At 36.5% G+C, this 22,702-nt stretch overlaps 3 protein-coding genes across 3 annotated transcripts in view; 2 read left to right on the top strand and 1 right to left on the bottom strand.

Annotated features, from left to right (window-relative positions):
* Window positions 1-7,164, top strand: part of LOC112176409 (putative B3 domain-containing protein Os04g0346900) — a 29,730-nt gene extending 22,566 nt beyond the window's left edge. The window contains exons 2-7 of the mRNA XM_024314318.2: window positions 4,660-4,781; window positions 5,405-5,684; window positions 5,797-6,002; window positions 6,110-6,431; window positions 6,542-6,747; window positions 6,847-7,164. Of these exons, the coding sequence (XP_024170086.2) occupies window positions 4,660-4,781; window positions 5,405-5,684; window positions 5,797-6,002; window positions 6,110-6,431; window positions 6,542-6,747; window positions 6,847-7,164 (1,454 nt within the window). The remainder of the gene's footprint in view (window positions 1-4,659; window positions 4,782-5,404; window positions 5,685-5,796; window positions 6,003-6,109; window positions 6,432-6,541; window positions 6,748-6,846) is intronic.
* On the top strand, window positions 247-2,236 carry LOC112179006 (B3 domain-containing protein Os03g0212300). Its single transcript, XM_024317302.2, has 4 exons — window positions 247-384; window positions 1,054-1,333; window positions 1,439-1,635; window positions 1,727-2,236. Exons 1-4 carry the CDS (start codon window positions 304-306, stop codon window positions 2,033-2,035), a joined length of 867 nt encoding a protein of 288 aa, XP_024173070.1. The 5' UTR covers window positions 247-303; the 3' UTR covers window positions 2,036-2,236.
* A 1,460-nt stretch (window positions 7,165-8,624) lies between the features above and the next one.
* Window positions 8,625-13,081, bottom strand: LOC112176191 (cytochrome P450 87A3). Its single transcript, XM_024314010.2, has 11 exons — window positions 12,948-13,081; window positions 12,710-12,862; window positions 12,355-12,585; window positions 12,179-12,268; window positions 11,997-12,075; window positions 11,844-11,886; window positions 11,688-11,753; window positions 10,368-11,555; window positions 10,106-10,198; window positions 9,575-9,685; window positions 8,625-8,977 (listed from the first exon to the last, which is right to left on the bottom strand). The coding sequence occupies exons 1-8, from the start codon at window positions 13,056-13,058 to the stop codon at window positions 11,549-11,551; spliced, it is 780 nt and encodes a 259-aa protein (XP_024169778.1). The 5' UTR covers window positions 13,059-13,081; the 3' UTR covers window positions 8,625-8,977; window positions 9,575-9,685; window positions 10,106-10,198; window positions 10,368-11,548.
* Between the last annotated feature and the right edge of the window lie 9,621 nt (window positions 13,082-22,702).

The raw sequence follows: 22,702 nt of genomic DNA, 5'->3' as shown, positions 1-22,702 counted from the left end.
CAGCGAAAAAAAAAATTGACGCACATATTGTTCATTGCTAAAAGCCATCCATAACAAAAGAAAAATACACACACATTAGGGCTTTCCCCGACCAATAACTCGTCGGTGAAACCCTCCCTTGGTGCTGTGAAGTGAATTACGCAGAAGAGGATAAAATGGTCATTTTCAGCTCTAAGAAGTTCAGCCCTGGCAAGACCATAAAATGACCCATATGCCCAGGCCCTGCTTCATTTTCAAGTTCTTCCCCTCACTTCTCTTACCCGAAAGATTTTGGCTTTCAAAGTTTGAAACTTTTGCGCAGAGATGGCTACATTTCCACGTCCTATGGCTTCTCCAAGCTTTTGCCTGAAGATTGTCACTGCTAACGATCTCCGAGATGGCAAGGTTGTAACTTTATTACTCTTCTCAAAGCTTGTAACTTTTTTTTTTTACCTGAAACATGCATTTTGCTTCATTTTTCATCTTCTTTACCTTCAAAGGTGAGACCTTTACATGTTCTGCTTGATTCCTGAACTATTTTCAGCTTGAAAGTTGAGACCTTTACATGTTCTGATTGACTCCTGAACCATTTGCAGCTTGAAAGTTGAAACCTTTACATGTTTTATGAAACAACTAAAAAAAAAGGGACGAAAAAGCACTAAAATGAATCTTGTAGTTATACTCTGTTAATTTCTGGTTTCTATTTTGGTCGGAAAGTAAGAAATTCCTGCTTGCATGCACTTGTGCTCAGTCTGTGCCTTTGTGGTACATCCAATCTTTACTAGTGAAGTGTAAATGGTAGTGGTAACTTCCTAATTTTACCATATATGACCTCGATTTATGGCTTGTTTCGGTTTAGGTTCAATGCATTTTACTTTATAGGCTTCAGATTTAGTAATGCAGGCGTTTAACTATGCTGTTAGTATTAGTTTGAAGCTTGATTTGGCAAAGCTATCTAAATATTGATGATTAGACAAATGCTGTTTGCCAAGTTCGATTAATTGGTCTTGGTTGTTGCATAGTGCTGTTATGTAAAGTTGTACACATCTCAATTTGAGGAAGTTATTTGCACAGGAACTTCCTGAGACAGCCGTAAAGAAGTATGGACATTGTATGGCAGAGTCCATATTCCTCAAGGCTCCAAATTGTTGGACATGGTGGCCAATTAAAGTGAAAAGGTCAGTTCGTGGTGGCCGGATGTGGTTACACAAGGGATGGCAAGACTTTGCAAACTTTTACTCGCTGGACCAGGGCTACTTTGCATTGTTCACCTATGAAGGCGAACATTCCCATTTCCTAGTACGCCTTTTTCACTGGAATGATATGGAAATAGACTACCCTATTCATGGAGGAGGTATGTGTTTTTGTGTTTTTGTAAGTTTTCATTTAGAACTTTTATCGGGTTTTTCCTGTGTCATGGACATGATTTGTGTTGAAATTGATCACTGGAATTAAACAGGAGTGCCAAAAAGGAAAAGAACAGGAGCTAATCGAAACACCCCTCCTGCCTATTTAGAGGCTAGAACCAGTCCAACTTCCTCTGGATCCTCGACTGATGAAAACCAAAATGATCTTTCCACAGCTACTAGTTTCAAATCTGACAAGCCACTTCTCATGCTCAGAATGACAGCTACATATATACGCTGCTCTGGCGCGGTAAGCTCTTATCAACAACCCCATTTTGTGTAACGTGAGAATTCAAATGCACTTCTTCAAGTAATCCACTTATCTTTTCTTATATTTTCAGTATATTAGTCCATCTTTTGCCAAGGAACATGTCTGCAGACCAGGCACTTCATGCAATGTGACCCTACAAATTTCAGAGGAGAAAGTTTGGACTGCTCAATGCACTGTTGGTGAAAACAGTGAGCACAAACTATATGCAAGAGTTTCAGGTGCTGGTTGGAAGGCATTTAAGGAGGACAATCACCTGGAAGTACATGATGTCTGTGTGTTTGAGTTGATTGAGGAGCGTACATTCAAAGTTTCCATAATCCGAGCTAAAGTGAAGATCAATAAGCAAGATGGGGAAAGTGAAGACAAGCTCATGTTTTAGTTTAACTATGCATTTGAACTGTTTGTGGTTCCACTGCATACCATTGAGGACTGCAATCAGCAAAAACACAACAGCCTAAATTGTTTAGAGGTTAGATATGAGGAAGTAAGTAGGATTTTGAGGAAAGACTTAGTATTAGATAAGCTGAGAGCTACTGTGATGATAATAGTGTTAATGAAAAAGTGAGCGCTTTTGGTTGGATTTGGGTGCAATTTATATGCAGATATCAGTTCCTCTGTCTCACTGGATTAGAAATATTAAAGCTCATATGTCAAACTCAAAGGTAACTACACTACTAATGCAAAGTATAGTCCCTAAACTCATGGAATTCTCACTGTGGATGACTAAACCTTTTGTTCTCAATGTTAAGCTTCTTTTTTTTTTCTCTGTTTTAAAAGAGAATCAAATGATTTCACTCCTATCCCCATGGTGACTCGAACCCAGGACCTGGATCCTAGGTAGTGGGCGCTCTAATCACTGAGCTGACACTACTTCGTCCAATGTTATGCTTATAAGGGGCTTGAGTTCATCCAAGATCTCATAAGGTATGAACTGATAAGTGATGATTAGTTGTAGATATTACAAGCACAATTCTTCACGGGGGCTATTGTTGGAACATGAATAGGGTAAAGTGGTCATTCCCACTTCTTTTGTCCATATTGATTCCAATTCTAAACCGTTGATGTAAAATTTAAACGAACGGTGAAGATTCACGTTCAGAACAGCTTTGGACTCATTTGCCAAGGAAGTAAATGCTTCATTTGCAAGGTTTCATCGACTCTGGCAGAGTAGACCGAGTAGTACGTAGTGTGACAGACCTGAAATAAGGCCTCCTCCAAATACAAAAGGCCTTCAAAGTTTGAATCTTTGAGCTTCAAATGGCTACATCTTCACGTCTGTTATCTTCTTGTTCCAGCCAGAGATGTAGAAAGGGAAAATTTCAAGAGGAATTTCCAAGCTTCTGCTTAAAGATTGTCACTAATGATGACCTCAGAGATGGGAAGGTTGTAAAGCTTTAATCTTTGCTTAGTTTTTCCTTACTATGTTCTTAAAGGTTGTAACTTTATAAGTTGAAACATGCATTTACTTAATTTCCCATCTTATTTAGCTAGAAATCAAGTTGAAAACCTCTAGAAACATGCATTTGTTCCATTTGTAAAGAGTTTCAGCCTTTTCTATATTATTTAATCATATTCGGTAGCAAAAAAAGCATCTCTGCTTAATTGCTAAACTTATTGCAGCTTGAAAGTTGAAGCCTTTTACTTTTCTTTTTTTGGAAGGAATATACATTTGCTTAATTTCTCATGTTTAGTGTTAAAAGGTGAGATCTTTACCCAAAAAAGAAAAGAAAAAATAAATAATAATAGTTATAAAATAAAGAAATTGCATTTTTTTTTTCTTCACGTTCTTGTAAAAGAGAACCGTCCTGGACTCTTGGCCTTCTATTCCTTATTTATTTGACCCTTGTACATCTCCCTTACTCATACCAACTCTGCTTCTGCCTTTTAATCTGGTCTGAACTCGGAAGTGATAAAGTTCTGCGATTTATGACCAATTTGTGGTTTTGGTTTTAGTCCTTTGCAATTGTAGATGGGGCAATCCAAACATTAGTAGGGAATGGGTAGTGGTAACTTGTTGCATTTACCTGATCTGCTTTTTGTATATTCTCTTCAGTTTGTAGCTTGGTTGGCATTCTGTTTATTTAAGTTCAGTATAGTTCAGTTTATGGTAGATGTACATTTGCAATGCTGGTGTTGACAAGGCTTTTAGCAGTATGTAATGAGTTTTTGAGGCTTGTTTTGAAATTCAATCGAACAGGTTCTCAACTTTATTGGGTTTGTCTGCCTTTTGTCTTGTTCTGTTAGTTGTGTTCTCATCATTTTGTGACTTGGTTTGGCAATCTTATTTGAATTTACCACTATATATTATGTGGCCAAGTCTTAAGTGTAGTAATTTGATGAGTTTGATTTGGCAATGCTATGTAACATGCTGGTCATTAGATCTACGTTGTTTAATTTAGTTTTATCTTAATTGATTTTACATGCCCTTGGTCTTGGTTGCTGCACAATGATGTCTACATGTATGTTTGTTTATGATAAAAACATTACTTTACCTTTTCATCTCAAGCTGAGTAACATATCAAAAATGTGCAGGAACTTCCAGAGACAGCTGTGAGGAAGTATGGAAATTGTATGGCTGATCATCTATTCCTTGAAGTGCCTAACTGTGGAAAGCCATGGGAAGTCGAACTCAGAACATCAGCTCTTGGTGGACGAATGTGGTTACTAAAGGGATGGCAAGAGTTTGCTAACTTTTACTCACTAGACCAAGGCTGCTTTCCAGTGTTCAGCTATGAAGGAAAACAGTCCCATTTCCAAGTACGCATTTTTCATTGGAAATGCATGGAAATGGATTACCCTATTCGTAGGCGAGGTATGTGTATTTTGAGACTTTGTTGTGTTTCTGTAAGTTAGTGTTTAGACCTTTTGAGATACATTTCTTTTGGAGATGTGTCTTGGACATTATTGTGTTGAATTAATCATGGGAATTAAATACTAGCTGATTGCCAGCCACTATAGATAGAAACAGTAACTGATGGAGACATGCCTACTTCCATTTTGAAGGTACATTCTCACGTGCAATGGCTTCTTCCGGCAAGAGAGATGGAAAAGGACCTGCCTTTCCGGAGGACTATCCAAGCTTCTTCTTAAACATTGTTACTGATGACGATCTCCTAGATGGGAAGGTGGTAAACTTAAACATATCTTTGATTCTTTTCTCATCATCATCTTAAAGCTTGAAATTTTTTTAAGTTAAAACAAAAAACATCAAAAACAAAAAGAGACAGACAATCTGTCCTGAACTTTTTGCAGCTTGAAAGTTCCTTTACATTATTTTTCTGCACTTATGTCCCTTAATCTTGAAAGTTGAGACCTTTATATGTTTGACCTTCTCATTTGGAACAATAACAAAAAGAGGAGGAAGCAATTACATGTTTTTTTTTGCTCACTTTCTTGTTAAAAGCATTTCTATCCTGGTACATCTCTCTTTGTAATAACTTTGTGACTTTCTGCCATTTAATTGATTTGGTCAGAAGTTAGAAATTTCTGCTTGCAATGCATTTTATGATCAAATTGTGGTTCCGGTTTTAATCCTTTGGCAATGATAGGTGCGCTAATCCAAACACTTTGTTGATAAGTGTAGTACTCGAATGAGTTTGAGGCTTGATTTGGCTAGGCTATCAAACATACTGATTGATTTACATTATCTGATTAAGTTTCATCTTGATGATTTAAATGCCCTTGGTCTTGGTTTCATCTTAAATGATGTTATGGACTTATGGCACATGCTTTGTTGTATATGATACAGGAACTTCCAGAGCCAGCTGTGAGGAAGTACAGAAATTGCATGGCAGATCATATATTCCTCGAGGTTCCAAACTGCGAAAAACCATGGAAATTGAATTTGAGAAGATCAGCTCGTGGTGGCCGAATGTGGTTAAACAAGGGATGGCAAGAGTTTGCCAACTTTTACTCGCTAGATGAAGGCTACTTTGCAGTGTTCAGCTATGAAGGCGAACATTCTCATTTCCAAGTACGTGTTTTTCAGTGGAATGATATGGAATTAGAATACCCTATTCATGGAGGAGGTATGCATTTTTGGATTTCAATCAGATTCAGAATTTTTATTAGAATTTTCCTTTGGAGATGTTCCATGGACATCATTGACTGTGGAACTAATTATGGGTGTGGTGTATACAGGAGTTGATGGCAGACCAAAAAGGAAAAAAACAGGAGCTAATCAAGACATGCCTCCTGCTCATTTAGAAACTAGAGCCGCTTCAATTTCCTCCGGATCCTCAGCTGATGAACACCAAAACGATCTTACTGCAACTGCCAGTTTCAAATCTAACAAGCCATTTTTTATGCTTAACATCTGTGCTTCATACATACAACTCTGTTTTGCGGTAAGCTCTTTCCCATTTCTGTAATGAAAACATGCACTCCTTCAAGGAGCAGCTTGCTACATTATCTTTAAGTAATTGACAACTCTTTATCCTTCACATATTTGCAGCACATAAATCGATCTTTTGCCAAGGAACATCTCTGTAGACCAGGCACTTCCTGCGATGTGACCCTGCAGATTTCAGGTGAGAGAGTTTGGACTGCTGTGTGCACTGCCACCGAACATAGAGATCAGAAAATATATACTAGATTTTCAGGTGCTGGATGGAAAGCATTTCAGCAGGACAATCATCTGGTAAAAGGTAATATCTGTGTGTTCGAGTTGATAGAGGAGCGTACATTCAAAGTTTCCATATTCCGAACTAAAGTGAAGATTAATAGGCAAGCTGAGGAAAAGGATATGGAAATAGATTACCCTATTCATGGAGGAGGTATGTATGTGTGGAAATCTTGTAAGTTCCATTTGAAAATTCTATCACTCTTCCTCTTGAGATCTGTCGTGGACATCATTTGTGTTGAACTAACCATGGGAATCAAACAGGAATTGATGTAACACTAAAAGGGAAAAAGCCAGGAGCTAATCAAGAGGTGCCTCCTGCCCACTTAGAAGCTAGAGCCAATTCAGTTTCTTCTGGATCCTCAGCTGATGAAGACCAAAATAATCTTCTCACAACTACTAGTTTCAAATCTGACAAGCCAATTTTTATGCTCAATATGACAGCTACATACATGCGCCTCTCTCTTGCGGTAAGCTCTCCTGAACATTTGAGAACACACTCCTTCAAGGAGTAACATGCTGCATATCTTTCCAGAATTAACAATCTTTTATCGTTTTCACATTTGCAGCACATAAGTGCATCATTTGCTGCTGAACATCTATGCAAACCAGGCATTTCTTGCAATGTGATCCTACAGAATTCAGAGGAGAGAGTTTGGACTGCTCAGTGTTTTGTCAGTGAACACAGCCATCACCGAGTGCAAGCAAGTCTCTCAGGGCCTGGTTGGAAAGCATTTAAGCAGGACAATCATCTGGTATTAGGTGATGTCTGTGTTTTTGAGTTGATAGATGAACGTAAACTAAAAGTTTCCATATTCCAAGGTAAAGTGAAGATTATTAGGCAAAATGAGGAAAATGAAGCCAGGCACATTTCTCAGTTTGACTAAGCATATGTATGAATTGTTTATGGTACCACAGCATACTGTTGAGCTCTACAATCAGCAAAAGAATGGTTTAGAGGTTAGATACTACTCATGCTAGTATTGAGGAAAAATTAGTAATAGATAAGAGTTGATGGTATGATGATACTACTGTAAAAAAAAAAAAAAAATTAGCGCTTTTGGTTGAGCAATTTATTTGCGGATATTCATCTGTTTCAGGGGATTCAGTGCGCCAACGTGCATTTGCACCGACATAAATGGATGGTTAGATTATATTATATTAAATACACTCTTGGGTTTTTAATAAAAATATTAATTATAAATATCAAGGGTTGAGATCATCTTATAAATGTTTGGTCATTTACACCGTCAGTTCATAGAATAATTTCCATGTCATAATATGTTTTTCATTCTCTACTAGTTCTTACTTGACCTTGTTCCATGAATACTGTTTTTGAAGTCAATTTGTTTCATGATTTGACTCGAGCAAATAATCGCTTGCGGATATTTAACAAGCATTTGCTTCGACTTCTTGGGACCATAGCATTTCTCCCTTCACCCATTCAAATATTTTTTGACAAAACACAATTTTATTGAAACTCATGTACCATAGCAAAGGAGATTGCTCAAATATTGGCATATTAGCAGCGGGAGTCAAAACACAATTTTGTTGAACAATGAGCACTACTAGGATAAAGTTCATAGACATCAGTTCACAACTGATGTTAAAAAAAAAAAAATCCGATGTCTTAGTGGGCGATGTTAAAGATCGCCAAAACTAAGACATCGGTTCACAACTGATGTCTATTTTGCAACGAGACATCGGTTTAAGGTTCAAAACCGATGTAAAAACGTTATTGTGATCACCATTTTGGTGTGTTTAGCTATTGTCAAACCTTCATATTTTGGCATTAGATGCTTAATGAAATATAGGTCTAACAACACAATTATCCATTTTAACATCGTTATTGATTTAGAAACGATGTCTGATAATATTTTACACATCGGTTCCTGAAGAAGAACGATGTCCAATGCTATGTTGGACATCGGTTCCTTAGTCTATATCGATGTCTATATTTATGCTAGACATCGGTTTTTTTATATATATCGATGTCCATAGTAATGCTAGACATCGGTTTTTGTTTATATATTGATGTCCATAGTAATGCTAGACATCGGTTTTTGTTTAAGAACTAATGTACATTCTCTTTCTTGACATCAATTTTTATTTAGTAACTGATGTATTTTCTCTTTCTTGACATCGTTTTTTGTTTCCAAACTGATGTATTTTCTCTTTTCTGACATCGGTTTTTATTTTCAAACTGATGTAATTTCTGTTTTTTGACATCAGTTCTTCATCAGTAACTGATGTTTTTTCTTTTCTTGACATCAGTCTGTGAATTCAAACTACTATTATATCCCTTTCGTGCTGTATTTGGTACTAGAAAGCTTATCCACAAATAACATGAAATTCAAATATTAGGGAATTGCATTAATTTCTATCCAAAATTAGAGCTTGAGGAAGCTTCAAAAGTTTTGCACAATAAACCCTAACCTACTTTAAGGCTAGTCTAGAAGATACCACTACTGCAAGAACTACATGCAGTATAATTTGTTCACAATTCATCCTGATATCACTACATCTACAAAATGGTCAGCAAAATCTAGCCTTACTCAAAATCGTATTGCTCTGCAGCATTGACATGACTGTGAACTAAAGAAACCAGCTCCAGGTCATGCAAAGTAGTTTCTTGCTTTAGCTCCTTTCCTTCAAGATCCTACCTCTCACTCGTCCAATCCAAATCCTTGTCATTCTGATCTGGGTAACATATAAAATCATGGCTGTCAGCACAAAGAGAAATGCTGCTTGCATAAACACGCACTTCATCTTATATGTTAGCACATTCCAAATGATAGTTTAGACCTGATCATCGTCAAGAATTAGCCTGAACAGAACATTTGGATTTTCATCTTATATTATCAAATTCAGCTGCATAGTTTACTTCATTTGGAATAAAACAGAACAACCAACTTTCTTTACCTTGAAAGTTGAAACATGAAAATAATCATTTTAAGCACAAAAATTATCCTAGTTTACTTGAGTTGATTATCACGGTACCAGAAACTAACAATTTTCAGTGCTCCATTTGCCTTTTTACAGGTGTTCCAAACTATATTCATATGATCATGTCTATTGCATCAACTCCCAACCAAAAAGGCCGTACACTAATATTTTTTCTTATGGTAGTTATGAAGAAAAAAGTAAAATTTGCATCTTCATCTAAAAGAGCAAAAAAGTAAAATCAATGCCCAAATCGTTGGAGAGAAGATATATCAAATAACACTCGACAAAATCAACAAGAAAATACAACTACAAGATCCGACTCTGATCCTGAGAACAAAAAATGTTAATTACCTGTTTGAGCCAAAACCCTTCAGATTCCTTGTCTCCCCAACAGAATATTGTGCATTTACCAACACTTTGAAGTCTCTTTTTCAATTCCAGGAGCAAGGAGCTACCAAATCCCTGAAATTACTTCTGTACATGAGTCAACCAGTAAAAAACTAAATGAGATTTCTAAATAAGAATTCATAGCATTCCAAGGAAGAGTAATTAAAAAAATAGGGGCCTGGGGAGAACACAAGTCCTAAAGGTAATACCCAAAACCTACAACACCGAACTCAAAAAGTTCAGCATAATGCAATTAAAATGGAGAAGGAAATTTCTTGCTGATTTCGAAGTTCAGTTTGATCACAGATTGCATGAACTGTTAAGGAAAATTTTCATTAAGTGGTGGTATTCAAAACTAGAAGTGGTCATTGGGTGTAACTGTGTTGCCATTTTTACAAATGCAAGCACATTATCAGAGATACAACAGCCCTACATGAAACAAGAGTATAATCACAAGCAACCAAATAAGAGATGGCAAACGCATAGAGGAAAGACCTTGTGTTGGTACATTGAACTGACAGCAGCAATAGGTATCTCAGCGTACTGTGGGTCAGTGGGAACTATTTGGTAAGTGATAGCAGCTATAACCTGCAAAAGAGAAAAGCAGAAGAAAGGAAAAAAAAAACATTAACCATACGTTAATTGTATTAAAACCACAAGATAAATCTAATATATAAGCAGAGTTCAAGTTGCAGATAATTGTGTGGGGATATAAGGTAAATACCACAAAAAAAAAAAAGGATCACAGAAACTGTACCTCTTGGGAATGATGCAAAGAATGAGATTGCAAAAGCAAAGTGCAATATTTCCTGCAAAAGCAACCATAGATAATTAATTGTCTATGGATCGCAAGCAATATTTCCTGCAATATTGGATCGCAAAATTTGGTGGTTTCAGATGCATCTTTCATTAATCCTAGACTAATTAATTAGAGGTCTCTTTTGGTTAAAATCTCAAACACCAGTAGAATACCCTTTCGTCCTTAACTGAATGAGACGTTAATAACAACTTTATATAGAGTGAAAAGCAGTAGAGAACCCTCTGCAAATTAGTTTTCAAATAACAAGTACAGTAATTTCCAAGTATTCTACTGAACAAGTCAAGCATTTGATACAAACAAAGAATCCATCTCGTATATAACAGCTAGCTAATTTACAGAATCAAGCATTTGACAAAAGACCTGTGAAGTGATTCATCTATGCGTAGCATTTACAAGAAAGAAAGCAAACCTGCAAAGCGACTCTCAAAACCAATTGCCCATCCTCTGTCCCATGTCTTGAAGCATCAATCATTCGTGAATCAAAGCCACATGTACCAGTTATTCCCTCATGACAATTTACATTAATCTTATTGCATGAGCATCAACTAGAAAGTTTGAAATTCCACTGACTCAACCTTGACATTAGTATCATTTAACTAAGCTATGAGGACTAAAGCTGCATTGAGGAAATTAACCACCAGAAATGCATTGTCTAAGCTCATACTACCCATAGAGTACTTTAATGGTCACTCAAAAAAATCAGAATTTCGACAAAGAGTAGACTCGGTACAAGTAACATTTGGTGAACTCAACTCTATGTTATCAATACCAAGGCACTGTCAAAGAGGCCAATTTCAAATTTCAAAACCAAAACCAAGTGGACATGCAATAACTTGGTGCAAAACTTCAAACATATAAGAAAGAGGCCAGTTTTATAGTCCCCTAAGTTCTATATCCTGGATGAAGAGCACAAAATCAAAAACTTGGTAAGCAATAAAAGCAGCAAACTAAGCTACATTCAACACATCCAGACATGTAATTATCTGACGCATAATTAAATAAAGCGATGAAAATTCAAACAATTTATTTAGAATAGAAACCCAACAAAGATTAACTTACAAATTGGCCGGTCAGGATTAGCAGTACTATCATCATTTCTTTCCCCTTTCACATCTGCATCACCATCTGCAGGTGGAATAATATGATGAAATTCCATTCCAGGAGGTATTACCTAATATTTAGTTCACATCCCTCAGAAATGGAACAAAGGCCACATTCCAGATGAAATTTAATTGTTTAGGGAAGGATAAACAATACCTGAGCAAGGGGTCAGGATGAAACCCAGTCTGATGCATGTGTAGGAAGCAACCCCAATGTGTTAAACTGCCAGGAACAATGAATATTTAACAAACTAGATTCCTTTATAGATATCATTAGGGATAAAGCAATTAAGAAAGCTGAAGAATAATTCACCTTCCACAAACCATTACTGCCCAACCTTCTGGAATGGTATGTCCTGCAATCAGACAAATAGGTATAATATGTCAAATTAGGATGATATTCGTGCATGTGTGTGACTGATTTTTTATAGTTGGAATCCCACACTAAATATTATGATTTGCATACCTTTAAACTGTATCTCTCTTATTGCTTTGCGAAAGATAGCTGGAACTATATTTGCCAGTCTAACTGTTTCGTTGATGATCTGCAAGTTGATATATAATGTTAGTTTGTAAACCAAAACATTTTACAGAAAATGATTTTGTACATTCCCTTTTGACCACTGACAGTTAACGTGTGAGACTCACCTGAAATGTGAATGTCATTGATTTGTATTCTTTCCATGTAAGTCCAGCATCAGCATTTTCCCTTTGCTTTATGATCATCCCATGCTCTTCCTGTCAAAAGCATAAGATAGAAATATTAACAACAGCGAGCTATAGCAATTAGTATGGTTTGAAATGCTTAGAGAGTTTGTACAGACCGTTAATTTCTTTAGCAATGCAGGATGGTCTGAACTAGCTAGGGAAGTTGTTTCAAAGCTCGCGAAAAGCAGTACAAACATTAAACCCAAAAAAATTTCTTCTGTTAACATCGTTTCCTCTTTCTTGAGTTCTTCAAGCACGTGATCAAAAAAATCTATAGGCTGCTTTCGCGGCTTTTCTCGTCTTTCCTGTAGCAGGTTTACCAACATTCTCATTGCATTTTTCCTACCCTGAGAAATTGTTGAAGGTCAGCACCAAGAGACTACAATTGTTTCCGACATCAATATTCAATTTTTGTACTCATTAGCGTTGTGAATTTGATGAATGATACTGGTGGAACAGATTTAGGCTTACCTGTAAACATTTGTGATAAGCTGTTCCAGGGATGTCCACAAGGAAGGAAATCAATCCTTGTATGAATGCAACGAAGTTTTTGCGTAAATTCTTCTCCGAGCACTTTTCTGAGTCATAACTGATAAGTTTCTTTGCGGTAAGATCAAATATCAGCTGCAAAAACCAAATTCAATCAGACTTTAAGCAAGATATTGTTGGTGATTTTCAAAGAGAAGAAGAAAGGTTAGCCTGAAATTACACTTGCAGATGCATCTTTGAATTCTATTGTGTCCTCACATGACCATTGGACAATCAACAAATTATCCCCAGCATGAAAAGGACCATAAAGAGAGGCATCAAAGAAACCCATACCTGCGCACCTTTTACTTGCATCTGCTGAATAAGCTCGATAAAGACCCCTGAAACGCAGAGCACAACTATATCATAACAGTTTTTATTTCCACAAGACCAATGTACAAAGAAGAGTTCCAAACATCTTTCCCTTCCTTGCAACCACTACTCAAATGTATCCACTCTCACTCTACATCCAAAACTAATGCTTCTCCTCAAAATTTCACCTTCCAGTACTGAGTTAATAGCTATCACCTAGCCTTCACCTTCCAAAACTAATGTAGTCAATCTAATCCCAGGTCTAACAGAAACCGCAAACAAGGGTGTCACCTTTACTTGATATTGAGCAACCAAAGACAAGATAGTTAAACTGAACCTTAGCTTGTTGCTTAATTGCTACCGAGATTCTTGATTAACACAACTGCAAATATATTTACTGCAGAACAACCTTGTGATCTACATGTATTCTGTTTTCAACTAATGCACATAAAATTGACATCCTAAAATTTCACATTGAGTAAAGAGACCTACAAACCAAACCATATTGAGTAAAAAGATGTTGCAGAGATAATATCAGTGACTGAAACAATGACGGTTTCTGGTTGCAATTGCTGCAAGAAAATCAATTCCAATTGAATAGAAAAACTGAAAGAGAGGTTTGATTATTACCTAGAGAAGATGATTGAGGCCTTGAAAGCTTCCCGTTCTCTTTCTAGTTCTCTGTGAAGAAGAAGAAGGCGCTTAGCTTCTCAAACACATTATAGCTACCTCAAAACCCATTACATATACCTCAAACACAACCCCCAAAACCCAGAAACACAATCCAGAAACGAAATACCCATCACTCCATCAACAACTACCAGATTATCAGCAAATCATCGACTACCCAATACCCATCACTCCATCACCTCCAAATTACACAAACACCCATTGCAATATCGAAAACCAACAACGAAGGAATCGAAAACGCACTGAACATGAAGAGAATTTCAAGCAAAATTGAGAGGATAAAGATGAAAGTGATACCGTCGGGGTGAAAGGAGAAAAGAGAAGGAGGAGGGGCAAGGCGGAGCTCCGGTGTGGACTGCGTCTTTGGCAGATCTGGTGAATTTGAGAAGAGAGATGAGAGAACAGGTGTGCCAAAGGAAGAGGAGGAGGAAGATAGCGGAGGCGGAGGCGGAGAAGGAGGAGAGTGGAGGCGGTGGATGCAGCAGAGAGCAGTCGGGTGCTGGTCGGAGGTGGAGGATGAGGAAGAGGAGGACGGGTGTTCGTCGGGTGTCATGGTGTCTAGGGTTTGAGAGAGAATTGTCGCGTGGGAAGCTGACTCAGTGTTGGAGGCAAATGAAATTTTGTTCCCCCGCCTCATCCTTAGTCGTTTCCGCGCTTTCTCAAAATTTTGTAAAAAAACACAGACATCGGTCAAAAATGATAACTGATGTTAATTATACAAATAGAAATCGGATTTCCAAGAACTGATGTTAGAAATCTCTTTTACATCGCTTGAATTCCTAACCGATGTCTATGACATGATGTCTATTAACATTATTCTAGTAGTGGAGGTTTATAAGGTTTCATATAACACGAATGAAAAATGTCAAGGACTTCAAAATGTAGCAAACCATGCCAAGACTTGGAAATAAAAAAATAAAAAAATGTATCAAATCATGCCAAGTGTTGTAGTATATATGATTCACATGTACAAAACATGAGTCATAGTATAAATGTCTATATCATGTATACAAATAGGTACTTGAGTGTATAATGTAGGTATTGTGACTTGTGTGACAAGCTTTATGCCAAAGGGCAACAAGCATGGCATTTTATCATCATCACAGCCACCATAGAAGGCTGCAGCTGTGAATGTAGAGGTTATCAAATTGAGTTACTCTTTGAGCTTTCACACTTGTAATATTTTCCTATAAATACCTCTTTGTGTGAGATGAATAAACACACTTGAATCTCTATTCTCACAGAAACATTACTCTCTCTCTCTGTTTATCATTTCATACTTGTCCTCAAACACGTTATCAGCACGAAATTGCTCTAGAATCAGAATCGAAATTGAAAAGAGGAGAGGTAGTTCATAATCCGATCGAAGTCATTTTTTCAAACTTGCAAAAAACCTCCAAACCCTAGCTCATATCAAAGCCCTTGATTCAAGAAGCTCAGAACCGGTTTCAGAACCTCCAGAACCGGCCGGAAACAGCCAGAACCGGCCAACGGAAAATTTGGACCGCTGCCGAACCGCTGTCGAAGCCCTGCCGAGTCCTGCCGATATCTGCCGAAAGCTGCCGAGCGCATCTGCCGAAAGCTGCCGAGCGCTCCTGCCGAGTCCTGCCGAGTCCTGTCGACAGCACCTGCCGAAGGCCTGCCTAGCAGCTGCGCAGCATCTGCCGAAGGCCTGCCGAGCAGCTGCGCAGTAGCTGCCGAGCCACCTGCTGAGCTGCTGCCGAGCTGCTGCCGAGCTGCTGCCGACACATCTGTCGGACAACTTTCCGACAACTTTCCGGTGACTTTTCCGGCGACTTTCCGACAACTTTTCCGGCGACTTTCGGACAACTTTCCGGCGACTTTTACGACAACTTTTCCGGCGACTTTCGGACAACTTTCCGGCGACTTTCGGACAACTTTCCGGCGACTTTCCGACAACTTTTCCGGCGACTTTCCGACAACTTTTCCGGCGACTTTCGGACAACTTTCCGACAACTTTTCCGGCAACTTTTGGACAACTTTTTCCGGCAATATTATTCCAAGGTAATATTTACTAAAAGTTCCCGTTTTTGAGTTTTTACTCTATTCTTCTTCTCTTTATTTTTCTCGGGAACTTACAATCAAAAGCGGAATTCCAAGAAATTCACGCTAAACGAACTAAGAGCGTTCGTAATTATGAACTAAGAGTGTTCATAATATTCGGACTAAGAGTGTCCGCAAAACATCATTGTTTTGGTCTAAAGATTATTGATTTTAGATTTCGTGGAAGTTTTGAACTCCGAAACTAATTGATGCGCTCAAAGCAAGCGCATAATTTAACCCTGAAAATATCGTTAGTAGTATAAGCAAATAGGGATCGTTCTATTCCGGGGATTGAGGGTACACCTGTAATTGTGTAACAAATAAAGAAAAGTATTATTTACAAAAATAAAATAAAGAATAAATATATACAATTGAATAAACAAATAAAGAATTAAAATAATAAAGTATTATTTACAAAAATAAAGTAAAGAATAGAAATATATACAAGTAACAAAATAAAAGGAAGGGGGGTTTAAGAATTATAGAATTGAAAATTAAGATAAAGAAAATATAAAAACACATGTTCAAGAATGAAACATAAGAAACAAAGATTAAACCCAAGTTTATCATTGAATTCGAATTAACCCTACATTGTTCTTCCAAGTCATGTGAAAGGAGTTGATCATGTGAAACATTCGAAAGCAAACGATTTCCCATATTTTACTTTTCAATGCTAATTAATCTAAGCGAAAGCACCTAGATTAATCCTATTAAACATGCAATCAAACCCTAGAAAGCTAGTCAATCATGTCATGTTTAATGCATTACACATAGAGAAAGGCTATCAACTCAAGTGTACAACTTAGTATGAATAAGTTCACCTAATTGCAATCCTCTTCAATTGAATTCGATTTTTGTCCAAAACCTTTACTACTTTGATTCAAGTTTACACAAAACGAAAAGTCGATTTCATGTTCTTAAACCTAGCACCAATTACATGCAAATCCTATAAGTGTCGACCCAAATAAGATAAACATATAAAAGTTTTCTATCAAGCAAATTCAATCGAACAATCACACATAAGCAACTTTGGAATCACAACATAAGAATCGAAATTCTTTATTCAATCATAAAATTTCAGAATATAAACCTTGTTCAAACATAAATGTTAACTAAAAACAATTCTCACGAAACTAAGCAAGATTACAAAGAAAGAGGTTGAATTACACCGTGAGATGGAGATGGGGATGAAGGATGAAACGTTATGGATTCTTGAATCTCGAAAGCAAGCTTCAAGGTGGAGGATGGATGATGATGCTCACGGCTCCTTCTTCTTCTTCTTCTCCCTTGCTTGAAACGTTGAATGCACTAGAGGATGGAGAGAAAAATGGAAAGGAAATGGAGAGACAAAGAAGATGAGATGGATGAAGGAATTGGTGTTTGGGAAAATGGAAAGGAAATGGAGAGACAAAGAAGATGAGATGGATGAAGGAATGTGTTTGGGAAAATGGAAAGGAAATGGAGAGACAAAGAAGATGAGATGGATGAAGGAATGTGTTTTAGAATGAGAGGAGAAGGTGTTTATATAGGGAAGAAAAAGAAGAGTGAAATGATGAGTGGAAGAAAAATAATGAAAGTGGAGTATGAAAGTGATTTGTAAAATATGGAAAAGAAAGAGAAATGATGAAATGAAAGCAAAGCATGAAGGTGCAGCAACATGGAAGTGATGATGATCTATTAAAGAGATTGTAGAAAAAATATATCCAAGGAAAAAGAGAAAAGCATCTAGCTTTCTTCATGTGGGTGGGAAACATGAATATGTGGTGTTGAGCTGTTTTCAGGTCAGTTTCTTCCCCTTTATTCCTTCAATTATTTCTCCAACAAGACTTCATTATATGCCTTCGACTTCTTCATATGAAATGTTCCACTATGAGTGTAGATAATCCTGACAAATTTTCAGAGCTTCAATCCATGTGGTTGGGCCGGAAATGCTGCTGGACCTCTTACAGGTCCAGTTTTCCGGTTTTGCTTCTGTAGAAAATTGGGCTGATTGTTTGAAGGCCTTCCACTCATATTTTTCTCTGGCACTCTTCATAAGAAATGATCCTTTGGGTGTCTAGAATGGATCTGGAAGGTTTCAGCTCATTTGAAGTTCATTTGGTCAGGCGGCCGCTCCTTCTTCCTTGCTTGGCTCTGATTCTCCTAGCTGGAGTAAGAAAATATTCAAGGTTGACTTTTTAGTGCATTTTCATTCTTCTCCATCATTTCTAGGTAATTATGGACCTAACGCTCATTTCACCTTCATTTACTCCAATGTACCTAAAAATAGAAATTGAATTAAAATCGATTCAGTTAAGGAATTAACTAAGCAAAATGTGAGGAAATAACTATTAAAATATCACATTAAAATGCTCCTATCAAATTCCCCCACACTTAGCTTTTGCTAGTCCCTTAGCAAAACAAAACAAAAAAATCCAAAACAAAACAAAGACTTGACAAAAGGCAAGTAAATGACTCTATTGCTCCTAACTGTTGTCTCAGAGACTCCAAACTCATGGCTTTCACGTTAAACACTTAATCAAAATCACAAAGATAATTCCATGGTTAATAAACCTGTGACATTCATATGACTAAGCAAGATATGGAGAACTTAAGTTATACAGTGAATGATAGCATGTTTCGAACAAGTCCAATCCAAACTTACAGGGCATACTCTCGATTTTTCTCTCAGAAATGGCTATGCTTAAAAGCTTCACACTCAAGTATATGCAAGAGAACAAATTGTAAGGCAACAAACAGCTTGCATATTTCATCAATAAACACATTTTGTGAAGAATTTTTAAAGACCTCATGAAATGACTAAGTGCACAAATGGACCTAAACCATAAGCTCGACTGCGTAACTGACTCCACTAACCAAAGACTGCCCATCTCAAGGATCAAGTCAGCACTTAAAACAGGTTGTAATGGGGCTAAGCTAGGGTTTTTGAAATGAAGATTAAGGATACAAAAAAAATCCTAAGGACCTAGCAGAGCATATAAGGACCACCTTATGTCATCATTTTTGTAGACCAAATATCATTGTTTTGGGCCAAACCTTCACTCTAACCAACATGGGAATGGACAAAGGCATAATTTTTCAACTTTGAGCCTTCTACAAATTTGCAAGTCCAAAACCACACTTCAACATTTTCCCAAGAGTTTTCTTTTCAATTTTTCTTCTCTTTTGCCGCTTTTCTTTCTTTCTTTTTTTTTTTTTTTTTTCAAGGCAAAAATTTTTTCTTTTTTTTTTCTTCTTGGATTTTCCCCACCCCACACTTGTCTTTCATCGTCACCCCTACATACTATGTCATGCTCTACTAAGTCCTTAAGACAAGGGTAGAGATATCCTGTACTAAGCTCATGGTAGGGTAGTGAGGGTGATGAAACAAAGGTTTTCAACGTAGGCTCAAAGGGGTTCATTCTAAGGAGTCCCACGACGGGCACAATTGGGGATACATGCTTGTTTGGCTATGGTGGTTACCCTAATGCCTTCTATCCTATCCAGGATCAGTGCATATTATGGCATACAAGTTTTGACAGTCACAACAGCCGAGTTCTAGTACTCTCTAGTCCATTAAAATCTATGGCACATGATCATTGGATTTCCAAAGAATGGTGAGGTTTTGCAAATACAGCCACGAAATTCTAGAATTATCAATAATCACTCGAAAAGAAAGTATTTTAGCTCAATAGCTCACTTCGGGTCAAATGAATTAGACTTAATCCTAGCATGCTTAATGAACCAAGTTACAATCCTATCTCAAATCTTCATACAAGCATCACAATGTCGATTAACCACAGAATTCAATTAAGTTCTATTTTGATTGTGAAAACCTTCAGCCATGAATTCAGAGACATGTTCATCCTAGACGTTAGGAGCATCCTAAGACTCAAACAAACAAAATCACTCTAAAACCAACATTTTTTTTTTTTTACAATTTAATTTAATTTCAACACTTAGATACGGGAACAGGGAGTCTCGATGTGCAATGGGACTGAAACAGCTACCCTTTTTCAAGACTATGTTTAATCCAATATACCTTAGTGTATCACAACATTTTCTTTTGTTAAACACATTTTTTTTTCTTTTTTTTTTTATATACTAACTACTAAAAACACAACAAAGCAATAATCCGTCCCCCATACTTAATTCATGCATTGTCCTCAATGTATAAACAAATATAAATCATGCAAAGCATAAATCAAGCATAGAAGAGAAAATGAACACAACGAAACCTAAAACAACTTAAAATTCATGAAAATAAAATAGAAGGAAGAGTTCAAGAAAGCAAATCTGCGTTTGATGGCTCCTCCACAGATACGGTTGAAATGGGTTGCCTCCCATGCAGCGCTTAATGTTTAAAGTCTTTCAGCCTAGACTTGTACCTCCATTTACTCCTTTGGAGGAGCGGTATGCGGGCGAGTGGCTTTCGTATTTCCCTTGAGCTCAGCCTCAACTCCTACGGAGATGCAGACATGGCTTAGTATAGTGTCTAAAGTTTTTTTTTTTTTTTTTTGTTTTTTTTGTTTTTTTTTTGTAAATAGCTGAATTTAATAAGACAGAATGAATGCAGTTTTTTTTTTTTTTTTTTTTTTTTTAATATAAAGGACTCAAAAATAAAAGACAAATATATATATAGGACTCAAAATGAAAGACAAAAATATAAATCTCTTCCCCCACACTTAAATATTGCATTATCTTCAATGTAATCAATTAAAAGAATGCAATGAAATAAGTAAGCATAGATAGAAGACATTTACGAAAACAAATCCTAAAATAAAAACTAAAGAGAAAAATTGAAAAATAAAAAGAAATAGGGAAAGAGAAAGCAAATCTGATTTGCATGGGTTGCCTCCCAAGTAGCGCTTGTATTTTACGTCTTGCAGCCAGACGGTACCTACATTAAATAAAGTTAGTAACTATAATTAACAAAGAAATACAAAATAAAAACAAGTATAACTATTAATTACAAACTACAAGTATAATTAACAAGTATATTGTACATAAAACACAAGTTAAGTACTCAAGTGAGTATAAAACGTGAAAAGTATTTTTACAAGTTTAAAGTGTGAAACAACAAAATAATTTACACGTATAGAGTATTCACAAGTATTTCTTTTATTATAAACATTATTGATATCGAATCAAATTCCAAGCGGTAAATCAAGTGGACGTGCGGCCCAAGTATAGTCGCCTAGACACAAACTCCCTTTCAAATCGTTTGGGCAACCTTACTGAAATGGCCAGGTGGGGGAGGACGAACACGAGAGGAAAAATCCATTTTGGCATGAGCTACTCCCACATAGTGGTTTACGCCCATTTGCAAGCACTTCTGGATTCAAAAACCCGTCATGAACGTTGTCCCCTTCCTAGACACCATTCCACATAGGCTATACTTACTAAGATGAAAAAGTTCATAAGTGTGAAGACAGTTCAACAAGTGTTAATAAAGGCCGCCCTCAACCTTAAGGGACCTGAGCTAGGTACCAATAAGGGGTTTAGGCCAATATTAACAAAAGAGACTTCACCTATTCCTCTCAATTTACAATCTACAATTAAAATTCGTGTTCAATAATATAAATAATATTTAAACTAAGTTTTAAACAATTTATATACAACAAATATATACAATAAATGACACAATTTAGCAAGTGATTTTTCAATCCCCGGCAACGGCGCCAAAAATTGATGCGCTCAAAGCAAGCGCATAATTTAACCCTGAAAATGTCGTTAGTAGTATAAGCAAATAGGGATCGTTCTATTCCGGGGATTGAGGGTACACCTGTAATTGTGTAACAAATAAAGAAAAGTATTATTTACAAAAATAAAATAAAGAATAAATATATACAATTGAATAAACAAATAAAGAATTAAAATAATAAAGTATTATTTACAAAAATAAAGTAAAGAATAGAAATATATACAAGTAACAAAATAAAAAGGAAGGGGGTTTAAGAATTATAGAATTGAAAATTAAGATAAAGAAAATATAAAAACACATGTTCAAGAATGAAACATAAGAAACAAAGATTAAACCCAAGTTTATCATTGAATTCGAATTAACCCTACATTGTTCTTCCAAGTCATGTGAAAGGAGTTGATCATGTGAAACATTCGAAAGCAAACGATTTCCCATATTTTACTTTTCAATGCTAATTAATCTAAGCGAAAGCACCTAGATTAATCCTATTAAACATGCAATCAAACCCTAGAAAGCTAGTCAATCATGTCATGTTTAATGCATTACACATAGAGAAAGGCTATCAACTCAAGTGTACAACTTAGTATGAATAAGTTCACCTAATTGCAATCCTCTTCAATTGAATTCGATTTTTGTCCAAAACCTTTACTACTTTGATTCAAGTTTACACAAAACGAAAAGTCGATTTCATGTTCTTAAACCTAGCACCAATTACATGCAAATCCTATAAGTGTCGACCCAAATAAGATAAACATATAAAAGTTTTCTATCAAGCAAATTCAATCGAACAATCACACATAAGCAACTTTGGAATCACAACATAAGAATCGAAATTCTTTATTCAATCATAAAATTTCAGAATATAAACCTTGTTCAAACATAAATGTTAACTAAAAACAATTCTCACGAAACTAAGCAAGATTACAAAGAAAGAGGTTGAATTACACCGTGAGATGGAGATGGGGATGAAGGATGAAACGTTATGGATTCTTGAATCTCGAAAGCAAGCTTCAAGGTGGAGGATGGATGATGATGCTCACGGCTCCTTCTTCTTCTTCTTCTCCCTTGCTTGAAACGTTGAATGCACTAGAGGATGGAGAGAAAAATGGAAAGGAAATGGAGAGACAAAGAAGATGAGATGGATGAAGGAATTGGTGTTTGGGAAAATGGAAAGGAAATGGAGAGAC

The sequence above is a fragment of the Rosa chinensis genome, chromosome 7 (genome assembly GCF_002994745.2).
Source record: "Rosa chinensis cultivar Old Blush chromosome 7, RchiOBHm-V2, whole genome shotgun sequence".
Classification (NCBI taxonomy): Eukaryota; Viridiplantae; Streptophyta; class Magnoliopsida; order Rosales; family Rosaceae; genus Rosa; species Rosa chinensis.
The sequence above is the reverse complement of the archived record's forward strand: the minus strand, read 5'-3'. Positions and strand labels throughout refer to the sequence as shown.